We start from the raw sequence: 24,562 nt of genomic DNA, 5'->3' as shown, positions 1-24,562 counted from the left end.
TTTAACAGAAACCTATGGGGGAGGGGAAGAAAAAAAAAAAAGAGGTTAGAGTGGGAGAGAGCCAAAGCATAAGAGACTCTTAAAAACTCAGAACAAACTGAGGGTTGATGGGGGGTGGGAGGGAAGGGTGGGTAGGTGATGGGCATTGAAGAGGGCATCTTTTGGGATGAGCACTGGGTGTTGTATGGAAACCAATTTGACAATAAATTTCGTATGTTAAAAAAAAGAGTGGGATGCTTAACTGAGCCACCCAGGTGCCCCATGACGATTATTTTAGATTACACTTCTCGCAGGTGGGAATTTAGACAACTCCAAGGACAGTCCAGCTTACGTGCAGAAGCCGAGTAAATACTATCTGAAGATATATATGCCCCTGTGCTTGTGGTTATAATACTGTTGCTTATATGTGGTATTATAGTAGTCAGTTATAGGAACTCTGTGAGGGCCCAATGAGCATTTTTTCACTCTAAATAAAATTTCTGTTTCTGCACCAGTGATTTTGAACCAGAAAGTAAAGAAAGGTGGCTCCTTCACAGTGGCCACTTTATTATTTGTTGAGGCAGCTGCAGCTTTGTAGGGCTCAATGGAGAGAGAATGTGCCATCTTGTCTGATTATAAGCATTCCTCTAAGATTTGATTGTTTTGTCTGGGAAGGGCTAACCACTTCCTGGGATGTATACTTGAACTTCTCTGCTTAGCTCATCGAAGGGAATGTTCACTTGTTCCATTTAACTGTGTCATAAACTAACGTTTTGTCCAAATATAGCATTGTCTTCTCTTTTGATATTCTTGATACTATCAAAGTAAAAACTGTAATTGAGATTTAAGTATACCTAAAATGAGAGCAAAGAAGAGAAATACAGCTTGGTAAATGGTTGCAAATTCATTTTTATTAGAGTTCTGTTTTAGCAAGAATTTCCAATTAATGAGATTTCAGAAAATTAAAATTCAGAAAATGAAATTTTTTTTTTTAAATGTTTATTTCTTTTTGAGACAGAGAGAGACAGAGCATGAACGGGGGAGGAGCAGAGAGAGAGAGGGAGACACAGAATCCGAAACAGGCTCCAGGCTCTGAGCGGTCAGCACAGAGCCCGACGCGGGGCTCGAACTCACGGGCCATGAGATCGTGACCTGGGCCGAAGTCGGATGCTTAACCGACTGAGCCACCCAGGCGCCCCCAGAAAATGAAATTTTAGATTCAAAGAATGAAAAATACTTTTGGAACATTTATGTCTTCCATGAAACACATGAATGTATCTACTGAATTCTTGGTTTTAGACTTTTTTTTAACCACTGAAATGTTTGAAACCCGAGTTTGTTGTACTATAGGAGGAAGGTCAAATCTCTCTCTCCTTAGGTGTGCTAGAAAAATGTTGGGTTCTAAAGGCAAGCAAGGTAATCTCTTAAATTCCATCAAAATGACCTTTAATATCAGAGAGCTGCGAGGTGCCTTATTACACACGTTTCTCTACTAGGAATGGTATATTTCTCGTTTGCAAAAGACAACATGTGTATTTCTTTTCTCTTTATATTGTAAAGGTCTTGCCTTTTTCATTTTTATATTGTCAGTGTCTGATACACAGGAAGAAGGGATGTATGTTTGCTGAATTGGGGAGTTAGAAAGTATGTGGAAGGAAGACACTCTTACTATAAGCTATCTAACAGTATTTTTCGAGGTATGTGCACGAACTCTATACCTGGTCAGGGGTAGCCTGGGCTGAGCATTTTATGCTCAGTTTATGCTTTGATGCCATGCCAGGTTGTTAATCCAGGAAGAAAGCAAAGGCCAAATATACATAGTTCCCAGAGCCAAGATCAACAAATACAGAGAATTCATCTCCAGACAGAGCCAAGTTCAAACGTGTAATGGGTTGAAAAAGCCAAACAGAGAGCCATGAGAGGGTGGCTAGAAAAATTTCCGAAGTCAGTGAATTGGGCAAGTACATTCTAGTGTATCATATGGACCTATATAGTGGAAGGAAATTTTGGGCATTTATAACTACAGAAAGCAAATGGACTATATTCACCTTCATGGATTATTTTATTGTTACAACTTTATTTAGAGAGGGCTCCAGGGGATATCGATGGTGCTCTGATACTGGGTAATTGAAGAGAGTTTACCAAAGGGACTCTCTCTAAAGGAGAGGTTAAGGTTGAGGGAAAGCGACATGAGTATTGAATTTCCCTGGAGTTAATAACAGAAGAACTGTTACCACCAGCCTTAGGCCTGAAGAATGAGGGGAAGGGGCTGCCAGGACCTGGGAGAAAGCTTTATGGAGACGGCTATCCAATGTGCTGCAGCTTGCCAGGGAGAGTCGGGGTAATATAAATCCCGATATCCTTCTCTTCTTACCTGGTCAGAAGCCAGAGGGCAGGTTAGCCCCCTGATTCAGTCTAGAGTCAGCCATCCTGGCACAGGGAAGGCAGGAGATCAGAGAATGGGTCTGGACAGGCATATAGAAAATAATCCAGCATAAGGACTTGGTGATTTTCATTTTTATTAGAGATGAGCTAGTAAGGAGGGGGAAAGTGAAATCAAGCAATAAATTTATTCAGTGAACATTCTGTGTTTATGTAGTACCTTCTGTGTGTTGCATTGGCTTTCAGGTGCTTGGGAGTACAACAGTGAATGAGACACCAAGTTTCCTGCATTTGTGGACCTTACATGCCAATGGGGAGAGGCAGACAATAAATAGGAAACATAACAAACAAGCAAATTTTCCAGTATGTTAGAAGGCTATAGTGCTGTGGAAAAAAAAAAAGAAAAAGAGCAAGAAAGGGGGACTGGGAGCGTGAAAACAGATCCGCAGTTTTCAGTATAAAATCAGGCAATCAGCAGCACCTGGGTGGTTGTGTCGGTTAAACCGATTAAATTGGTTAAATGTCATCAGACTCTTGGTTTGGGCTCCGAGTTTGAGTCCCATTTCTGGCTCCGTGTTGATAATGCAGAGGCTGCTTGGGATTCTCTCTCTCTCCCCATTTCTCTGCTCCTTCCCCGCTCACCCTCTCCCTTTTCTTTCTCTCAAAATAAATAAACATTTAAAAATTAAAAAAAAAAAAACAAACCAAGGGAGGGACTCATTGAGGTGACAGTTGACCAGAGACTTGAAAGAAGTGAGGGGGGAACCTTGTGTTACCTGGGGAGGAGTTTGTGAGTCAGGAAAAGGCCAGCACAAAGGCCTTGGGCAGTATGCCTGGGGTTTTGAGGGATAGTGAGGAGGTCAGCAGAAGAAAAGGGAGCAAGAAGGAAATGGGAGGAATGAGGTCTGAGACTAAAGGGCATCCCATCTTACGAGGCCTTGCAGGCCACTCTAGAGATCTCTGCTTTCACATAAATACATGAATGCCATTGCAGCATTTAAGACGGAGCAGTAATGTGATCTGACATACTTTGTTTTTATAGTTATGTTTCTGGTCACCATTTTGTGAGTGGATTACAGGGTGCGGGGGTAGAAGCAGGGAAGGTTGCTGCAGGATTGAGACAGCAGATGGTGCGGGTCATGGAGGAGGAAGTGGGAAATGCTTGGATTCTGGATGGGATTTGAAAGTAGAGTCAGGATTTTCCAATATAGTTGATGTAGAGTATGAAAGAGAAGTGACAGGTCATTACTTTTGTACAGAAGATCTGTTAGGATGGGGCAGGCTGCAGGTGGAACTGAATGTAGGGGAATGGAATTATTAACCTGAAGAAGTGAAGGCCCGGTTAGGTATTAGGGGGCAAACAGGGAGAATGCATTGTGTGTGAGTGTGGGGAAGAACTACCTTTCCAAGACAGGGAGTCTGAGGTGATTGGCGCCCCCTAGTGCCAATCGCATTATTAGTCTTGGGATTGGCTCTGTATCTCAAAAGTACACTCTTGAAAATACTTTTTGAGGGTTTAGTTTTCTTTTGAATCAAGCGAGGATAAATCACGTAACTATTCTTTTATGCTCCTGGTGCATCGGAAATGTTATCAGATTCATTACTGGAGGCTAGAACTGTAAACCCGTTTAGCAAATGGTTACTTGGACTACTTTGAGGAATTCAGTGTGTCCGGGCTGCCTGGTGGAGGTTAGAGGCTTGGAAATGCAACATGCTGAGAATTAGGAGTCAGCTGAGCAGGATGGGCACTTGTGAGCATGAGGAGTGGGGGGATGGGTGAGTGAAGTGGAGGTGGGAGAAAAGGAGGTTGTTAGAAGAAACGTCAGTGGTTTGTCACCCAAGGAACCATACGTACTTATCCCTGTCCTAGTCAAACAAGGGGATGTCACTAGGGATCAGTAGACTAATTTCACACCAGTCCATTCTCCCACTATGTTCCATTGCCAGAGTCAGAATTCTGGGGTGGGTCTGTACCTACACCAAGTCTGTGAGTGATTTTACCCTAATTATCCCTTGATTTGTCTCTTTTTCTCCACTTCTGTTGTTGCTACCTTAGTTCAGAACCCCGTCTTTGCTTGTTTGGATTATTTCAAGCCTTTTAACTGATCTCCCTGCCTTTTTTTGTTTGTTTGTTTTTTGTTTTTTTAAATCACTGAACCTCTCTGATTGTATACCCTGTCATTTTCCACTGAAAATTATTCACAAGGTCTCCCATCTCCTTCAGGATGCAATCCTAATTCCTTGGTGTGACTCATGTGACAGGTCACAAGCTGGCCTGCCATGCACCTCTCTTGCTCACTTCCGCTTTCGATCCATACTGCGGTCACGTTCAGCATGCAGCCGGTCACACCACTGTGCACCTTTGCAAAGCTGCCCATCTGCCTCTTTGGCTCATCGCTTCCACACCTCTACTCCTCTCTCAAAGACGTTTTTCCTCAAGTCTGTTCCAGCGTCACTTTCTGTAAGCTTATTCTGACCTCTTACTCCTCTCTGTTGGGTGACCTTCAGTGTTCTCATCACACTTGATGTAGACCTCCCTTAGCATATCTCTCCCTTTATTGTAATCATAGGGTTACTTGTTTATTTCTTGATATCTTAGAGTTTCCCCTGGCCCAGGACCCACATAGCCCTGGGGTGCAGGAACAACTTGGTAAATGACTGTTGGATGAGTGAGCCACGTAGAAGACCCACGCTCCATAGGGGAGAGGCCATTGGAGCACTAAGGGGATTAGGAGGGAGAGATCGTGAATGAAGTCTTCTGTTTCTGGGAGGAACTCTGGCTTTATCACGATATTCGTTCTTTAAAGTGGCTTTATTGTAGCATAATACAGAGTAACGTAGAAAAGTGCTTATATCACAGGTGTAAAGTTTGAAAAATTTTTATAGGCTGCAGACCCATGTAACCAACCCCCAGCTTCTTTACATGGAACATGACCAGTATACCAGAAAGCCCTCCTCATGCTTCTTCTAGTCACTTCCTTTCCCACCACTGAACTTAACCGTTATCGTACTTCTGATCTTATAACATTAGTTTTGTCTGACTTTGAACTTCATATAGAAGGAATAATGCAGTAAGTACTCTTTTGTGGTTCTTTTGCTTGACATTTTGTCTATCTGTGAGAGTCATCCATTGTTGCCAGGGGTTGTAGATGATTCATTCTCCTTGCTCTGTGGCATTCCAACATGTGGCGATACCACAGTTTGTCTGTTCTACTGTTGGGTAATATTGAGGAGGCTCCAGTTTTTTGGCCATCAGGGAACAGTACTACTGTTTTTGTTGTTTGATGAACGTAAGTGTGCATTGCTGTTGGATATAGACCCAGGAGGGGAATTGCTGACATAGCATATCCCTATGTTCAACATTAATAGAAACTGCTAATAATTTTTCAAAAGTGGTTGGGGGACGCCTGAGTGGCTCAGTTGGTTAAGTGCCCGACACTTGATCTCTGTTCAGGTCATGATCTCACGGTTTGTGAGGTCAAGCCCTATGTCAGGCTCTGTACTGACAGCATGGAGCCTGCTTGGGATTCTGTCTCTCCCTCTCTCTGCCCCTTTCCTGCCTGCAATATCTTTCTCTTTCTCTCTCTCAAAATAAATAAATCAACTTAAAAAAAAAAAAAGTGGTTGGATCAGTTTACATTCCCCTCCTCATATGTGAGAGTTCTGGGTGTTTCACATTCTTTCCAACACTTGGTATTTCCTTTTTTTAAATTTAGCCATTCTTTCATGTTTACAGTGGTTCTCATTGTGGTTTTTACCATAGTTCTTATAAAGATAGTTTTATAGCTTAAGTTTAAGCATTCTTCATTATCTTAGAAATGTTTATCTAGTGGTTAGAGCAGTTTTGAAACACTTAAAGAGAGGGATAAGGTGACTAAAAACAGGAAAGTATTCATTCGGGTATTAATCTGTCTTGTCACATTGACTTTGCTTGAAATTCTAGGTGTATTTTGCTTTGAAAAAGAATAGACATAAATAAGAAAGGCATAAACTTAGAGACCTTCACTTAATGAAAAAGCCAATACTATACGCACCATTTCTAAGAAGAAATTGTACTCCAGTGTCAGTTATAGGCTCATATGTGGTAACTAAATGTACCACTCTGGTAAGTGATGTTCATAATAGGGTAGGCTATGCATGTGTGGGGTCAAGGGTATTTGGGAAATCTCTGTACCTTCCTCTCAGTGTAGTTATAAACCTAATACTGCGCTAAAAAAGATAAAGTCTTAAATAAAATTTAAAAGAGAATAAATCGAACTCCAACCTTAGAAATATTTTTTTTTTAGTTTATGTATTTGTTTTGAGAGAGAGAGAATGAGCAGGGGAGGGGCAGAGAGAGAGGGGAACAGAGGATCTGAAGCGGGGTCTGTGCTGACAGCAGAGAGCCCAGTGCAGGGCTCCAACTTGCGAACTGTGAAATCATGACCTGAGCCAAAGTCAGACGCTTAAGCCACGGAGCCACCCAGACACCCCTGAACTCTAACCTTAATAGAAATATTAAACCATATTATATAAAACTTACTAGTTAACGGATAACAACATTATTCTTGCTGCCTATAATCTTTTCACTGGTTTGTGATTAATTTCCTGATTTTTTTGTTACTGCTGTTAAAAATGTTTAAGTGTTTAAATCTTCTTGACCTAAATATCTGTGGTATAGGGAAAATGTTCATGGTTCTTTATAATTTGGGTCCAAATTTCAAGAGTATGCTGTTCTTCTTTCTTTTAAATATGAGAATGCCTTGGGGCGCCTGGGTGGCTCAGTCGGTTAAGCGTCCGACTTCAGCTCAGGTCATGGTCTCACGGTCCGTGGGTTCGAGCCCCGCATCGGGCTCAGTGCTGACAGCTCAGAGCCTGGAGCCTGTTTCAGATTCTGTGTCTCCTTCTCTCTGTGACCCTCCCCCGTTCATGCTCTGTCTCTCTCTGTCTCAAAAATAAATAAACGTTAAAAAAAAATTAAAAAAAAAATATGAGAATGCCTTGCTCGCTTTTTAGGACAGAATGAATTTCTCCATTTGGAGCTAGTGCAGATCAGGAGCGTGGCATTGCTTTTCTTTTACATTTGCCTTCAAAGTGTGAGGCAAGATGCAACTCATCTCTGCTTGTCTTCCACCCTGGCATCACTTTGCAGCAGTGGGAAGAATGAAAGGTGCAGGGTAGACTTGTAGGATTGGTGTGGCTTTGGATACTGGCTGTGTCACCCAAGATCTTGTCAGAAATCACTTAAAGGCTTAGAGCTTTCGTTTCCTCAGCTGTAAAATAAGAAAAGAATAGCTACCTTGCAAGGTTCTTTGGGTGGTGGGGGACTGAGAGAATATGCGTGAAATGCCCGGCAGGAGGGAATCCTTTAACTTAGTAACATTTCATGTTTGTGAAGTCTGGGATATTAGTGTTCTCTCTGATATTCCTTTGATTGCAAGCTGCTTGCATTTTTCTTCTAGGGTTGACAACTTTGGCTTGGGCCTTTTACTCCGATCCAAGCAGATAAAACGCATGGTGTCTTCGTACGTTGGAGAAAATGCAGAATTTGAACGACAGTACTTGAGTGGTGAATTAGAAGTAGAGCTGACACCTCAGGTAAGAAGATTTCTCTGCTTCTCTTACACAGCAGTAACTTATTTTAAAATTTACCTTTTCCCCTTTGGGAATTTTCCTTTGCAAGAGAGGTAAGGCAGAGAGGATTCAGTTTTGCCAGACCAAGGAAGTTTGTTTGTAGGTCACACCTGTTGATGTCTAGACTATTATTTTCTGTTGCTGTGCACGGGGGAAAAAAAAAAAAGGGAGGTATTTCTAGTAAAAATATCTAGGCTCCAGGATAAATTTTTAAGTTCAGCCCTATGATATACATTGTGCCGGAAGCCTGCAGTAGGACTTGCCGAGATGCTGGGGGATTGTCCTGAGAGTCCGTTCCTGTGAATCATAGAATGAGAAATCTGTGAGGAATATGTTCTTGCTGAGACATCAGGAAAGTGGAGCCCATGGAGGGTAGAACTGGGTGTGTCCCAGAATAAGTGCTGGAATCAGGGCCTGGGTCTCCAGGGAATTGATGTCAATTACCAAACAAGCCAGTTACTGCAGTTAATCTGGCAAGTCTCCACTCCCTTCTTATGCTACGTCTTAACTGCTTGGAGAGTTTGTCATAGAGGAAACTTTTTGAAGTCATTTGGGTAAAACAGGGCTCTACAGGTTACATATGTGTTTGTCATCTTTTTTTTTAAGTTTGTTTATTTATTATTTATTTTTAAAGTTTTTTTTTTTCCAACGTTTTTTATTTATTTTTGGGACAGAGAGAGACAGAGCATGAACGGGGGAGGGGCAGAGAGAGAGAGGGAGACGCAGAATCGGAAACAGGCTCCAGGCTCCGAGCCATCAGCCCAGAGCCCGACGCGGGGCTCGAACTCACGGACCGTGAGATCGTGACCTGGCTGAAGTCGGACACTTAACCGACTGCGCCACCCAGGCGCCCCTAAGTTTATTTATTTTGAGAGACAAAGCGTGGGTTGGGGAGGGGCAGATAGAGGGAGAGAGAGAGAATCCCAAGCAGGCTCTGCAGCATCAGCACAGAGCTCAATGTGGGGCCCAAACCCACAAACCTCAACATCATGACCTGAGCCAAAGTTGGACACTTAACCGACTGAGCCACCCAGGTGCCCCTAGGCACTTGTCTTCTAATTTGACATCATCTGCCTTCATCTCTGAAATTGAACCCACCACTCTGCTTTATTTTTGTCAACAGAATCATTATTACTGCTAACTTCACTACATTGGTAATGATGTGATCTAGCAGAATTAAAAAAATCAATAATTAACTCTTAGTATATGCTTGTCTAGAGACAGCAATGCAGGGGAGAACCGTCTTGTACCTGAGGCTATACAACATTACGCGGGTCATGCTCTGTCACTCTGCAGTGTTGTTGGGAGCGGTGTTTGTCACAGCCTCCCACTGTGCCTGGCGTTTATCTGGTTTTCCTTTAAAATGAAAATAACAAAAGGTATCCTGTCTTAGTCTGCTTGCACTGCTGTAACAAACTAGGTGGCTCACGCAATAGAAAGTGATTTCTCATTGTTCTGGCAGGTGGGAAGTACAAGATCAAGGTACAGGCTGATGTGATTCTTGGTAGAGGGGAGGAGGGCGGGGAGAGACAGAGGACGCACACTTGCAAATGAGGACTCTGGGCTCTCTTATTATAAAGACACTAATACTGTTGGATCAGGGCCCTATCCTTATGACTTCATTTAACCTTAATGACCTCCATAAAGGCCGTGTCTCCAGATACAGTCACATGGGGGTTAGGGCTTCAACATACGCATTTGCGGTGGACACAATTCAGTCGATAGCATATACTTTTCCTCTTCACGTTGTAGGTTGAGATCCCTTTTCCTCTGGGTTTTGGAGCCCTTGAAAATAATTTCAGTTACTTCTTCTATCTTTTGCATTACCCCTTATTTTGTCAGAGGGCATGTACATGGGTGTTCCTTAGTATTTCTTTTATATTCTTTAAGCTGAAAGAGGTCGGTGTCTCTCTGCCCACTTTGTGCCAGGTACACAGACATCGGCTCTGGCACCTTGTTTTGCAGCCTGTGAGCCAGACAAGCGTTGATAAAGTGGTAGGGGTGAGGACTCCCTTCGGGGTTTGGATGCAGGGGGCTGGTGGTACCTGCAGAGAGCCTGTATGTAGAAATTGTCCACTTTTAGGCTCTTGCCCAGATGGACAGAGAGAAGGAATAAAGGTATTCAAGAAGGGTGGACATAAAAAATATTTTATGGTAGGGGCTGTTATTATGGTTGTTTTGATGGTTTAATTTTGTGAATGTTATTAACTTAAAACAAAATGGAGTTATCTCTGTCCATTAAATGGAATAGAGAAACCGTTATCTGGAAGATTTTCAGTTATGCCTCAAATCCTGCCTTCCCCAGATTATCCCACCTACTTCGATGACTCAGTGTCTGAAGTCCCAACTTTTAGTGCCTGCTTTGAGTTTAGTATTTGAAGGCCCCAGCTAAAGTAGAAATTGTTTTCACAGATAAAGTAGAAATTTGTTTTCTGTATTAACATATTGTCATTAATACCTAAATCAATTCTTACTACTGAATGGCCAGTCAGTTATCTAGCATGAATATGATGTAGCTAGACCATAACAATAGGTTTCAGTGTTAGGGAGGGTATCAGGAAATATTCAGGGCCAGAGTTGTTCCCCTGTGGGGAAAATTGGGTGGAAAAGTAGTTGGGGGAAGGAGGGAGCTAGGGAAATCAGGTTTAAATCTCTGGTACCTAGGAATGTGATAAAGATGATCAAAAGAGGGTACAAGAAACTTTGCATACAGCTGTTTCTACCCGGAGATAGAATTTAAAGTACTCTTAGCTTTTAAAAACCAAATTACTAGGGCATGTGGGTGGCTCAGTCAGTTAAGTGTCCGACTTGGGCTCAGGTCATGATCTCATAGTTCGTGATTTCGAGCCCCACATTGGTCTCTGTGTTGTCAGCACAGAACTCATTTCAAATCCTCCGTTTTCCTCTCTCTCTGCCCCTCCCCTGCTTGCTGTCTCCCTCTCTCTCTCAAAAATAAATAAACAAACAAACAGAAAAACCAACAAATTATCTATATGTTGTATAATCTTTGCTTAACTTCGGATTTTTTCTTCATTAGATAATGTGTTAGATGAAATGCTTATAAGAATGTTTTGGAATAAAACAAAGTGAACATATTATTATATAATAATGGCATTGTTATCAATGATAAGATTCAGGCTATACCTACATATGGCACACAGTAAAACACAACATTTAAATACATGTTTTTCAATAAATATAAATTATATACTTCAGGCTTAAAAATTGATTTTACAGATAGACTGATGCAGATTATGATGTCAGGAGAGCAGTGGGCGCCAGAAAGCTGAGATCCTGATTATACCAACAAGCAGTTACATTTGAATGTGGGTTAAGAATTGAGAGATTGTTGGGGCACCTGGGTGGCTCAGTCGGTTGAGTGTCCGACTTGGGCTCAGGTCATGATCTCGCCATCCGTGAGTTCAAGCTCCGCGTCAGGCTTTGTGCTGACAGCTCAGAGCCTGGAGCCTGCTGCGGATTTTGTCTCCCTCTCTCTCTGCCCCTCCCCCACTCACGCTGTCTCTCAAAAATGAATAAACGTTAAAAAAAAAAGAATTGAGAGATTGTTGTCTAGAGGTGCAGTACTTGTTTTAAATTAATATAGCATACAGTGTTCGTGAAATACAGCAATATACAATGCTCGGTCCGATTTAGAATGATAAACTTCTAGAGAGAGGATCCATGTCTGTACGTGTTTCTGTATCCACATACAGAAGTGTGCTTAATGAACTTTTTATGGTGTGCCGATTGCTCACTTGTAGGGCACGCTTGCGGAGCGGATTCGTGCAGGTGGGGCTGGCGTTCCTGCATTTTACACCAGCACCGGGTACGGGACCCTGGTGCAACAAGGAGGGTCACCGATCAAATACAACAAGGATGGCAGCATTGCCATTGCCAGTAAGCCAAGAGAGGTAAGAAGGACTCTGGTCCAGGTAGCGCTGGGACTCTCTTTCAGTGTAGGATTCCAACTGGATTTAGTGGGTAGATAAGGATTCAATCACTTCAGTGTGAGAAGACACTGTCCTTCATTTATGTGAATACACTAGGTAACATTTCTAGCTAAAACTGAGCATCCTCTAGTAATTAAAATCACATAGAGAAACTAGAATAAATGAGAAGAAAAGAAACTGTAATCTATATAAGATGTGTGAGCCAAGATTAGTTTTCTGATAAGTTTTAACAAATGTAAGAGCATTTATAACTTCTGACTATGCGTATGTGGAAGATAGAGTAGATGTGTGATATATATCATAGCAAACTTTTCATGCTCAAGCCCCTACTGAATGTGGATGAAGGAATTAAAAAAAAAAAAAAAAGACATCGTATGTTTGCATGCAATATTGAAAAGTAGGGGACAGTTGTAATTACATAATAGAACATTTATACCGTCTCCTTTATCCTTCATTTTGTATAGTGGACATACGGAGCTGATGGAGTACTTCAGTTATATTTACAGTGCTGGGTAGGATGGAGTGCGCTAGGTAGCTTCACTCACATACTAGAAAAGAATGGAACTCTAGATATAGAAATTTGAGATACTTAGATTTGAGCCAGTTTTAAAAATTACACAGACCGGTATTCCATTATTGTATTTTCAGTACCTCTTGCTTCTCTCTGGCCACATGGCTCAAAAGCAGTAACACAGGTTACAGAAATGCTGAGCTTAGCTCTAAGGAAGTGACAACTTAGTAAATTAAGGGACCTCTTATCACTTATGGTGATTTTTATAAACATTTTTTTTTTTTTTTTTTTTTGCTTATAGGGATGTTAGCTCTGCACCTCCATATTTTGAGAGAAGATAAAAGGTCATTGAACATGCCCCTTGCTGTTCACTGTCTCTAGCAGTGTCCTCCATCTGGAGCTTTGCCTTTCTGCTTAGAATGACCTATATTGACTCAAAGCTTTGATTAACATTTTTTTTTTTATATTCTATCTTGCTTCTTTACTACCTAATTAGGTTTAAAAAGTTTTTGACAAAGTAAGACAGGAGTCTAATTATTAAAATGGATCTTAGTGATGTAGATAATGATGCTCAGAAAAATTGGGGTAATACTTTGAGAGTTTGCCAGAAGTTACAGCATTAACTCGCCTTAGGAAAACATAGGATAGACTAGAGTCTGTCCTGAATGCCTGGGCCTGGAGTCAGGTGCACAAACCTAATAGTTTTGTACTTCTGTCTCAATTACCTAGGAATGTGACAAATAATTTCTTGAAATGATTCTTGTTAGCTCTTTACTTCCCCTACTTGTGGTAGAAAGAGGAGGTGAGTAAATGCCTTACCTTAGTTCAGTGACATTTATTAAGGTCCTACTCTTTGCCTGGCACTAGCCTAAGTATGGTAGAAAAGGCGATGATCTAGACCCAGGCCCCCTCTAGTGGAAGAACTGACAAGGAATGAATTAACAAACACGTAATGTCAGTGACGAAAGTGCTGTGAAGAAAAATCCCGTAGTGTAAGGGCAGAGAGAATGGTCAGTGGCCAGGGAGGTTGTGTTCCAGATTGGGTCCAGGGAAACCTCTCTGAGGAAGTGACAGTTGGTAGATACAGAAATAAAACAAGAGAATGAGTCGGGTGAGGATTATAGGGTTGTGCTCTGGTCAGAAGGAGGAGAGAGGACAAGGTCCTGAGGCAGGATAGCCCAGTTTGTGGAACAGCAGGACAGTGAGACCGGAACTGCATAAAAGAGGCAGAGAGTGGTAGGATGGGAGGCTGAAACGAGGCTGCAACCAGATCGTGTGAGTTTGGGTTTTACTGAGTGCAATGAGAGGTTCCAAAGTGGGAGAGTAATGTAGTCCAAGTTCCATTTTGGAAGCATCACTGTGGCTGCTGGGTAGTTTTCTGGTAGGGGTACAAGAGCAGAAGCAGTGAGAGAGCTTAAGAGACTGTTGTATCCATCTAGGTGGGAGTGGAAGTTGTTTAGACTGAGCTGAAACGGTGGAACTTGTGGGGAAGGGGTTGGAATCCAGACATACGTTGATGGCAGAGCTAGTAGGATTTACCAATGGATTGGTTGTGGGTTATGAGGAAAGACAAGAACCAAGCCTGCTGCTTTTTGAGATGGGCGAAGTACGGGGGTGATCAAAGAGCCCTGTCTGGGACTGGGTCCGTTTGACATGTCCTTTAGGCTCCAGCAAAAGCGGCTCGGTAGTCTCTAGCTTGGGGAGGGTTTAGAGCTGGGATAGGGGATTGGAGCCATCAGCGTGTAGTAGTTAAATCTGTGGAACTGGATGAGTGTCTAGGGCTGGAGTGCAGGTAGAGAAAACCTCTTTTACATTTGAAGGGTGGGAAGAGTGAAAAGAGAAGCAAAGAAGGGGAAAGTATCTAGTCTGAAGAGAAAATCAAGGGGAGTGTGGCAACTTGAAAGACAAGGGAGATCTTACAAAGTGGGGAGTGATCAGCACTGTCCCATTGAGAAGAGGTGGCGTAACAGGAGGGGGCATTGAGCCCTGGTGACCTTAAAGAATGATTTTTCTAGGGGTGCCTGGCTGGCTTAGTCAGAAGAGCATGTGACTCTTGATCTCGGAGTCATGAGTTCCTACATTAGGTGTAAAGATTACTTAAATAAACAAACAAACTTGCAAAGAAAAAAAAAAGATTTTTCTGGAAGGGAGGATTTTTCTGGAATGATAGAAATTTGATCAGAGTGGATTTGAGAAAGGGCTGAAAAAAGAGGAAGTGGCAACCGGGGCACACAGAACTCTTTCAAGTGAGTGTAATAGTGTGGCAAAACCAATCCCTTCCCTGTTTTAAAATTTTAGAATGTCAGCACTCAGTAACCGCTGGTTTGTAGACCCATCAGGAAATTGTATAGTTGGAATAGGGCAAAAAAAGTCAGTTTTTTCACATTGCCCTGGGTTAGCATATATTTAGATCTGTATGTAGGTTTCCAGATCTGTATGCAGCATACTCTCATCTATTATCATTAGTGTTTACAGTAATGACTTTGAAATACACAAGTCTCTTAAAAAAGCTGTATGTTGATGTGCAGTTTATAAATAGCTTTTGTATGACTTATCTAAGTTTCATATTAATAAGATCCTCCATCAGTGATCCCCTAAATCCATTAATATTTTCTAGCAGAAAGTGGGATAAAGCCTTTAAAGAAGCTGTTGATTAAGAAGGGATTTCTGCTTTAAACCATAAAGAAAAGTAACTATACAGAACTTTCTCCTGAAGTTTTCTGTGATATGCATGCAGTTTGTCCACTAGAGGGCGTAGTATGAGCAAGAATGGAGCTCTGCCTTCCTATGGCTCCAATCCCGTGTAGGATGGGGCACAGCATTGACGTTGTTTCTTCTTTTCTTTGTTTCAATTCCCAGAGCTAAACCCCCAAGAAGAAAAAAAGGAACAAAATTCCATGGCATAGTTTTACTTTATGCTGCTTCTTCCCTCTCCCCTTTCCATGTGTAGTAGAATTAAAAGGCAATACAATACAGAAGTCAATAGCATTCCATTAAACAGTAACGATAGAAAAGGAGGTGTAATAGAATAACATAGAACTTTCATAGTAGCATAAAAACACCATGAAGTACCTATGAATAAACCTAAAAAACGTACACAAAGTTTTTTGGGGGGAAGAATTATCAAGCAATTCAAACAAGTAAAAGGAGATTTCAAAAAACATAGGCGTGTATTTAACTCACGGGTGGAAAGATGTGGCACGTCAGTTCTCCAATGTCATCTACAGGTTCTAGGAATTCCAATTAATATCTCAACAGATGGTTATAGATCAGTTAGAGATGAATGGATTTTTATAACTATTTTATGTATAAAATACATTGACGATTTTATGAGGCTTATATAGTTTTTTTTCCTGGGGTGGAGGAAATGTTCAATGTATATAACTTATGCACATAAATAATGAGTGCTAACACAGTCTGTGCCTTTGGCATATAGAACTTGCAGTTCCTCCAGTTTACTAAGCTCTCTCTTGCTGCTGAGTCTCTGCACATGCTGTTCCCAGTTCCCCTTCCACCACTTTGATCAAATCCTAATTGCCTACCACTCCTCACCCTTGAGTCCTCAAGTTCAGATTGTCCTCCCTCTGAGAAACCTTCCCTGACTAGGCTCGTATCCTTATTATCTGCTTCTATCAGAGCACATACCACAGCCAAACAAGACTTCTGCAAATATCTGACAGTGCCCTCTTTGTCTCCTGCAGGTGAGGGAGTTTAATGGCCAGCATTTTATTTTGGAGGAAGCAATTACGGGAGATTTTGCTTTGGTGAAAGCCTGGAAGGCAGACCAAGCAGGAAATGTGATTTTCAGGTAGTATGATGGTTTTATGTAAAACAATGCAATTAATGCAAAGTTGCATTTCAGCAACTTTACATTTCCTAAATTACGTTTACAGAATAGCTATCTTGGTGTGTTTAAAAATTCATTTAAAAAGTGGCTTGCAATCAAACCAACCCACAGGTCAGTGTGTGTATGTATATATGTATATGTATACATATATACATATATATATATATGTATGTGTGTGCGTGCGCACGCTCAAGGCAACTGCTCTTGTTGAGATGTGGTGTGCTTCTGGGAATCTGTTCTGATTGGCTGGTGCCCACATTGAATGGCATTTGAATCTATATACCCTTGTATATAGTTACATACAAACGATTTTTCCATGTGTGTTTAGTTGCCAGGAAAGGTACAGTGTTGAGACATGCTTAGCAAATGTGACAAAAACACACAATTGTATTTAATTTTGATATTGTTATTGATATGCATTGTCTTAAAGGGCCTATGTGATTTTGATATTATGGAAAGATACTGCTACTAACCATTTAGATCAGTTCTTTTCCAGTCCTGTTGGTGTCTACTAGGAAATACATATGTAGGTTCTAATGGAAAGTTGATTAATCTTGATAATCCTGAACTTTCATTCTTGTTATCTGGGTAGCCACAGATATTAAGCCACAGGCCTAATAGATTTCAAGATCTTTTGATTACCCTAAGCATACTAAATACCAAGTATTTAGTATCTTGGCTTTATACATTATATGGTTGTATTTTGAAAATTGTACCACCTTTGAATATACATAAGCAAATTTTCCAAAATGTGTGGTCTTGAAGACTTGACTTGTTAGGTTACAGAAATAGTTTATTTTATATAATATGGTCATTTACTGTTTTAGGGGTTTTTTATCTTTACCAAATGCAGCATTGGTGTGATCACAATTAAATTCTCAGTGACCATTCTCATGTCATTTTTGTTGATTTCTGAAGACCTTATATGATATACTATATTTGATTTTTTTTTATAACTTGTTTTATTTTTTATTTTTTAAAATTTACATCCAAATTAGCGTATAGTGCAACAATGATTTCAGGAGTAGATTCCTTAGTGCCCCTGACCCATTTAGCCCATCCCCCGTCCCACAAGCCCTCCTGTAACCCTCAGTTTGTTCTCCATATTTATGAGTCTCTTATGTTTTGTCCCCCTCCCTGTTTTTATATTATTTTTGTTTCCCTTCCCTTTATGTTCATCTGTTTTGTCTCTTCAAGTCCTCATATGAGTGAAGTCATATGACATTTGTCTTTCTCTGACTAATTTCTCTTAGCATCATACCCTCCAGTTCCATCCACATAGTTGCAAATGGCAAGATTTCATTCTTTTTGATTGTCAAGTAATACTCCATTGTATATATATATACCACATCTTCTTTATCCATTCATCCATCGATGGCCATTTGGGCTCTTTCCATACTTTGGCTATTGTGGATAGTGCTGCTATAATCATGGGGGTGCATGTGTCCCTTCAAAACAGCATACCTGTGTCCCGTGCATAAATGCCTAGTAGTGCAGTTGCTGGGTTGTAGGGTAGTTCTATTTTTAGTTTTTTGAGGAACTTCCATACTGTTTTCCATAGTCGCTGCACCAGCTTGTATTCCCATATATTTGATTTCTTGAATTCAACCAGTTTTTGATTACAGCTAATTTTGGAAGTTACACATTTTGCATCCTATCTTATTTGACACCTTGGTAAAATGTTTGCAAAGTTTAGTTGCTTTTTAAAAAGATTAATGAAATTGGGGCATCTAGGGGGCTCAGTTGGTTAAGTGTCTGACTCTTGATTTCGCCTCAGGTCATGATCTCAGAGTTTGTGAGTTCTGGCCCTATGCGCTGTCAGTGCAGAGCCTAGTTGGGATTCTCCCTCTCTCATCCCCTCTCTCTTGTGCTTTCTCTCTCTCTTTCTCTCAAAACAAATAAACTTTAAAAAAATTAAAGAAGATATTAATGAAATTGTATAGAAGCAAATGGAAATGAATGATTTAAAATATTTCCATGCGTTTGTCCTGTGATTCACTGCCTGGCTCTGCTATCTTAAAGACTGCACAAGGGCTGTTCTGAGCATTTATTTATGCCTGTGGCTCTTGAGATATGATATGAGATGAGACCGCCTATCAGTAATGGTCACGTGACTTAGATTCTTAGGATACTGGCTTCCAGGATGACCCTCTTGTTTAGTGGGACAACTGGTAAGAGGTCTGTCTAGGCCATTGGTAGAACAGCCCTGCATGCCTTTGCCTCCGGCCACACTGCTTTTGGAGCTTTCAGTGCTGTTTGGACGTCTAGTGGAATCCAACACAGAAACTTGTGGAAGTACCCAAGGACCTCTTTCTCTGGGACATGCCTGAGTTTATATTTATCCTTGAATCCAGTGAGATAAACATTGGTGGCCTAAAAGAGCTAGTAAAAGAGAGCTGTAACTCATTTCCCTTTATGAAATGAGTTTTTCTACCAACTTACCTTCTCAGAAACAAAAAATACATTAAATTTTTTATGGATAGTGGTGGTGCATTAAGTTAAGAACTTGGGAATGCAAAACCGTCAGCAAAATTGGCACTTTCTTGAAGTTTTTACACCTCAGGGTCTGATGTGGGTGTTGTACTTCAAATAATTTCATTAGAAATTGGTTCCCCGGAATGATCTTTATAGATGATTCACACATTACCAGTGAATGTTTCATTTAAATTCAGCAGTAAGTTTCTCTTTAATAGAGAATATAATTACTATACCTTCTCATATAAAGCACTTGCTACTTTTCTTAATATTTTAACAAGACCAAGTTTAGTGAAATCCATAACTATAGAAACAAAGTGGCATCTCAGTTAAAAGATTCAGGCAAATAGTTTGAAATAGAGTAGATTTATTAATATCTATTTTATCTTTCTGTGTATAATCATATGTTGAACATGAAAAATAGTCCCTCTTCTCCTCAACTCCATAAAAGCTACATAACTGAATGAAGTGGCCATTAAATTGTTTTTATTTATAAAATAGTTTTAATACTTACGGAAAATCTGATACATTCTTTTAAAAAAATTCACAGAGTTTTATTTTATAGAAATTATTTTAATGTATAATGAAAGCTGAGAGAGGCTCTTCTTATTTTTGGTCTTCTTTCCCCATTTTCCCCCACTCCTAATATAGGAAAAGTGCAAGGAATTTCAACTTGCCGATGTGCAAAGCGGCAGAAACCACAGTGGTGGAGGTAAGAGAAGAGGTTTTTTCTGCTTTCCAGAGGTTACTTTTTAAACTTGATGTTATGTATTAGCTCAGAAAATGTACAGCAGTTCATTTGTTTTCTAGAGGATAAACAATGACAAGTTTTAAATTTTGGATATCGAAGAATTCTATTTCAATGTATAGTAGTTGAAATTTTACTGTAACATCAACTTTCTGGTTAGCTAGGGTCTCACTAGAATGCTGTCTTTGAGATCAAGCTATGAGACTGACCAGCTTATAAAAGTCCTTTGGTACTTGAGTGAAATAGACCATGTTGGGTAAAATTGCAAGATGAATTTTTATATACAGAATCCCAAAAATATAGTAAGTTGTGTCAGAAGTTCATTATCTTAGATACTGTGAATTCTTTATGGAAGAAAGAGGGGGTAGTACAAATAATTGTTTTGTCGTGGCTCTGTTTGGAACAGTTGAATTAAGGAACTCACTGACTCTTCTTTGGACATCTCAAGGTGTGGGAGACCATTGCTAGCGTTAACACTCTGACAGAAATAGGTACTTAACACCCATTTTGTTGGGTATAATGACCCATTTTATTTACATGTATTTGAACCTGAGAGGAGACTTTGTAATGATTCTTAACTTGAGGCCTTGAGAATCGCCTTGGAACCAAATTTTCACAAAAGTTTGAGGTAGTTTTTCCTTGGGAGAGCTTTATAGGAACCCATCGTGGGATCTGGAAATGAGAATATATGTTCTGGGTTTTTCTCATGATGGTAGTGTTGTATGTGGCATCTTTTGACTTCTGCATACATTTGGCCAAGATGATACTTCATGGAATCAGTACGGTGGTATTTTTTTAAAAAATCAAATGTTAGAATTCAGTTCATCTCTTGGAAAGTGAAGTGTATTATTTTTATTTTTAAAGTTCTGGAGGATGTGGTACCTTCAACCCAGGCCTGGTGGTTTCTTTGCAATGACTTCAGTATATATTCTGCATTTAAAATGGACAGTGTGGTTGACTCTGTGTAATCTGGTTTTTTATTTATGGAATCATCTTAATGATCTGTCTGTGACACAGATACATAATATTACTGAATAAAAGCCTATATTATAACATAGCTTAAAATCATTGGTAGTTTAGCCCTCTCTTCATTTTATATATTTCTATAAAACTTCCTGCAACAGTGTTCCTTCTCTCAATACCAGGAGATATTATACATTGTCCTGGGTGAAGTTCTTTTTCTTTTTTTTTTCTTCCTTTACAATCTGGTTCTTTTCAGCCAGTCTTCTTCTAAGAACAGAAAATGACCCTCTAGTGTCTGAGAATCACTGTAAATATTAGAAAAGAGAGGTTTTCTTTGGTTTTGTTCTGTTTTGTTTTTGGCATAAGGAAAAGGGAGATAAAATCCTTTAACTGATCCTGAAAATAAGATAAAGGCTAGTAGCCTCCCTTGCCTGGGAACAGACGTCTCTGATCTATCACTGCACACATTTCTGCTAGACTCAGACTCACATTGGGATACTTTTCAATAATGGTGCTGTAGACAGCCACTCCCAATTGACTCTACCTGCAATGACCAACATGGTGGCCACTAGCCCTATGTGGCATTTAAAATTTAAATTAATTAAGATTAAACAAGATAAAAATTCATTTTCTCTTTGGTAGCTGCATATAGCTAGCAACTACTGTTTTGATCAACACAGATATCTGTGAAAAGTTTATTGCACAGGGTTATTTATAATGATCAAGATGAAATCTGATTTGTCCTTCTAGTTTAGGAATCTAAGCAAAACAGCTTTTATTTATTTATTTTTAATATGAAATTTATTGTCAAATTGGTTTCCAAACAACACCCAGTGCTCATCCCAACAGGTGCCCTCCTCAATACCCATCACCCACCCTCCCCTCCCTCCCACCCCCCATAAACCCTCAGTTTGTTCCCAGTTTTTAGGAGTCTCTTATGTTTTGGCTCCCTCCCTCTCTAACCATTTTTTTCTCCTTCCCCTCCCCCATGGTCTTCTGTTAAGTTTCTCAGGATCCACATAGGAGTGAAAACATATGGAATCTGTCCTTCTCTGTATGACTTATTTCACTTAGCATAACACTCTCCAGTTCCATCCGTGTTGCTACAAAAGGCCGTATTTCGTTCTTTCTCATTAAGCAAAACAGCTTGTAGATAATGGGATTATTATAAGCCTATCTCCTCGGCATGCTCAATAGTAGAAGTCCACATGCTCATAAGTTGAATTGGAAGAACTGTGTTCTCGAAAGAGGAAAATAATTTGGACTTGGGGATGGTGAGTAGATTGGGTATTTTCTGATATGAAAAGTCCATTTTGATTTTGTGATTTTTGTATTGTTCTGAGTCTAGTGAGTACCCTAGCCTCCAGCTCCAACTCCTCAGAGTTCTATATACTCTGTTCACTTGCACTGACCTCCAGGATTCTGTAATTCTTCTCTAGTCCTGTCCTATTTTATTTTATGGTGATCATAGTGGGATGGGTGATTACAAGCTGGTCACTGAAGTGCTGTATTTAACAGGAATCCTCAGAGATCATAAATTACCCATATTTTCTCTTGCCTGCTAGTTATTAACAACAATAATAGCTACTGTTAATCAAATATTTATTATGTATTAGTCACTGCTGTACTCTTTACGTTATTATTTTTGTAATCCTCAAGATAGTCCTATAAGGTAGGAACCATTTTTATCCTTATTTTACAGATGAGGACTTTAAAGCACAGACAGGTTAAGTGTGTGACCCAATGTCACACAGCTAGGTGGAGCTAGAACAGAGCAATAGAGATATTGATTCCAGGATGTCTGCTCTTTTGCATTATTTTATGAAATACTCTCAAACTGTCATAAATGGATGGTTTTTCAAACTTGTGAAAGATGCTCAATCTCTGGAAGTAGACCATTTCAATGTTAACTCTTAGAATCGAGCAGAGTGTTTTGGCTAATTTCTTCCTCTATTCTGTTCTTCCTTGCCAGTTATTCTGATCATGGTCCTTTTTTCCTCCCCTACCATATACCTTGGAGCTGGCTTTAGAAAAGCCTCACCCTGTGGTCAGTAGCTGTATGGGGTCCATTCAGTCTTTCTCTTAGACTCAGTTCATTCTATTTTGTAGCCTCTTGGAACCTTGCAACTTTTCACAGATTTCCCTAAATATGGTGATTGAATGTCTGTTCTGGTACTCGCAGACCGTCAGAAGCTATTTCTTAGAGCTCTCAGCTCGTGTCCTGTCTCTTATGGAGGAGGAAATCGAGGACTCTTCAGCAGCAGCATCTGGGTTAGAGCCTCTCTTCCGAAGCCCCGTGTCGCTCCACATGGCTGCATCTCTGCAGCCTTTATCCCTGTTTCCATCCTGTAACTTGAGTTTTAAGGAGGGCAGAACTATAACTGTCTATAATATTAATGATGGTTCCCTTAGACCGCTCAAAATTGTTTTTTGGACTTAGAAGCAGGGTGGTCTTCTTGCTTTTTGTTTGTTTGTTTCTTCTTTCATTAATTTACAGTAAATATTTTATGTGAAGAAGCAAACCAGTGTGTTTATCTTGAGTTAAAGAGAGTATCAAATTGGCCCTCTATGAATTCTTTCTACTTTCTCTAAAAGGGGAGTAGTCCTCTTTTTCAGAAAAGTTTCCCCTTTCACGTGTGTTCTGCACAAGCTTGTGAGTTATATAAAGCCAATGAGGTGACCAAGTAGGTCATTTTCCCCTTTACTACAATCCATATGAATATTGCATTCATATTTCTTAAAACCTGTAACCACTTGCATACTTCACCACCAAGTTGTGATAGTGAAGGCTGGCTGTGTCCCTCCCCCTCACCCCCGTAAGGAACTGGGTAGCTACTGGGAAAAATAGTGCACGTGGGTGCACATATTGGCACACATGCCAGAAAGATGTTTCTCTTTTGGGCCCAGACAGTGTTATTTCTGGACCTCCTTCTCTTTGAGTGGGTGAAGTCGTCTTCCCTGATAAACTTCACACGTTTAAGTGCAAAACCAGCCAGGGAATGACTCTTGGTGTTACATTCTGTGTGTGTAATAGGAGAAGTGAGGACTGTCGCGTCTTCCTGAGGGAACTCATTTGGCTTTTGGAAGGGTCTCGCTGTCCCCTCAATTCCCTGTGATCCCTCTGCCAGTCTCCCCGGTGCTTAGCCCACCACCCCGCGTTTTTTCTTGGAAGTGACCTGTCTCTGCATTTTTTTTCAAAAGCAGCTTATAATAGAAAACTCAGGGGGAGCCTTTGGAGTGCTTCACTCAGGAGACTGGTAAGCCTTTGTCTCCTGCGAGCAGCCTGGCGTGCCTGCTCTGTCAGAAAAGGTCGTCTGACTCAGCCACCGAAGGCTCTTCAAGCTGCCTGAGACCAAAATAGCCCAGCTGGTTTCGTCAGGGTTGTGCCATGGCTGGTGTTAGGTTTATACAGGGCCTCTTCTATTTTAGCTCATTTCAGCTTTTAGTGAAAATAGTATATTTATTATCACGACTTGAATAAAATTATTTTTATTTTGTTCACATCACGGCGTATTTCTATATTTGCTTATGAAAGAATTGCTTATATTCTAGAATACTTGATGCGTACAAATATTGTAGATGTGTAGCCTGTGTGGGTTATGAAGTATAATAATAAATTGAATACCTGTGAGCCCACCCAAGGTAAGAATTAGCGGATTGCTCATATTCCTTTTCGTCTGCCTGCATCCACTGCGGCCATAACCGTTGTTAGGGATATTGTGTTTATCAGTTCCTTGCTTTAAAAAAAAATGTTCTAAGTCATAAGGTATGGACATATTGAAACTTACTTCCCCAAGTGCTATCCTAAGACTTGTGTCAGAAGAGGCAGGCTTTGGGAACTGTGACTTCTGCGTTCTGTCCTAATGGCTGGCACGTGCCATCTCTCCTTAGGAGATTAACTGGAGGAAAAGATTAGAGGCACATCTGCCATCCTGCCCAGCAGACACACCGGTGGGTGAGGAAGGGCAGAGAGCGATTGCAGTATAAAGGATAGTAAAAAATGTTTATTTTTGATGTTTATTATGAAGGACAATGAACATATATACAGCAGTAAACAGGAGAGTAGAGTGAGGCCTCCCCCTCCCCCCACCCCC

General features: G+C 40.5%; 1 protein-coding gene across 1 annotated transcript in view; it reads left to right on the top strand.

Moving 5' to 3' along the window:
• The window catches only part of OXCT1 (3-oxoacid CoA-transferase 1), a 138,914-nt gene that overhangs the window by 12,864 nt on the left and 101,488 nt on the right, over positions 1–24,562 (top strand). Inside the window, exons 4-7 of the mRNA XM_058718573.1 lie at positions 7,803–7,938; positions 11,736–11,885; positions 16,137–16,243; positions 19,409–19,469. Coding sequence (XP_058574556.1) covers positions 7,803–7,938; positions 11,736–11,885; positions 16,137–16,243; positions 19,409–19,469 — 454 coding nt within the window. The remainder of the gene's footprint in view (positions 1–7,802; positions 7,939–11,735; positions 11,886–16,136; positions 16,244–19,408; positions 19,470–24,562) is intronic.

The sequence above is a fragment of the Neofelis nebulosa genome, chromosome 1 (assembly GCF_028018385.1).
Source record: "Neofelis nebulosa isolate mNeoNeb1 chromosome 1, mNeoNeb1.pri, whole genome shotgun sequence".
Lineage (NCBI taxonomy): Eukaryota > Metazoa > Chordata > Mammalia > Carnivora > Felidae > Neofelis > Neofelis nebulosa.
The sequence above is the reverse complement of the archived record's forward strand: the minus strand, read 5'-3'. Positions and strand labels throughout refer to the sequence as shown.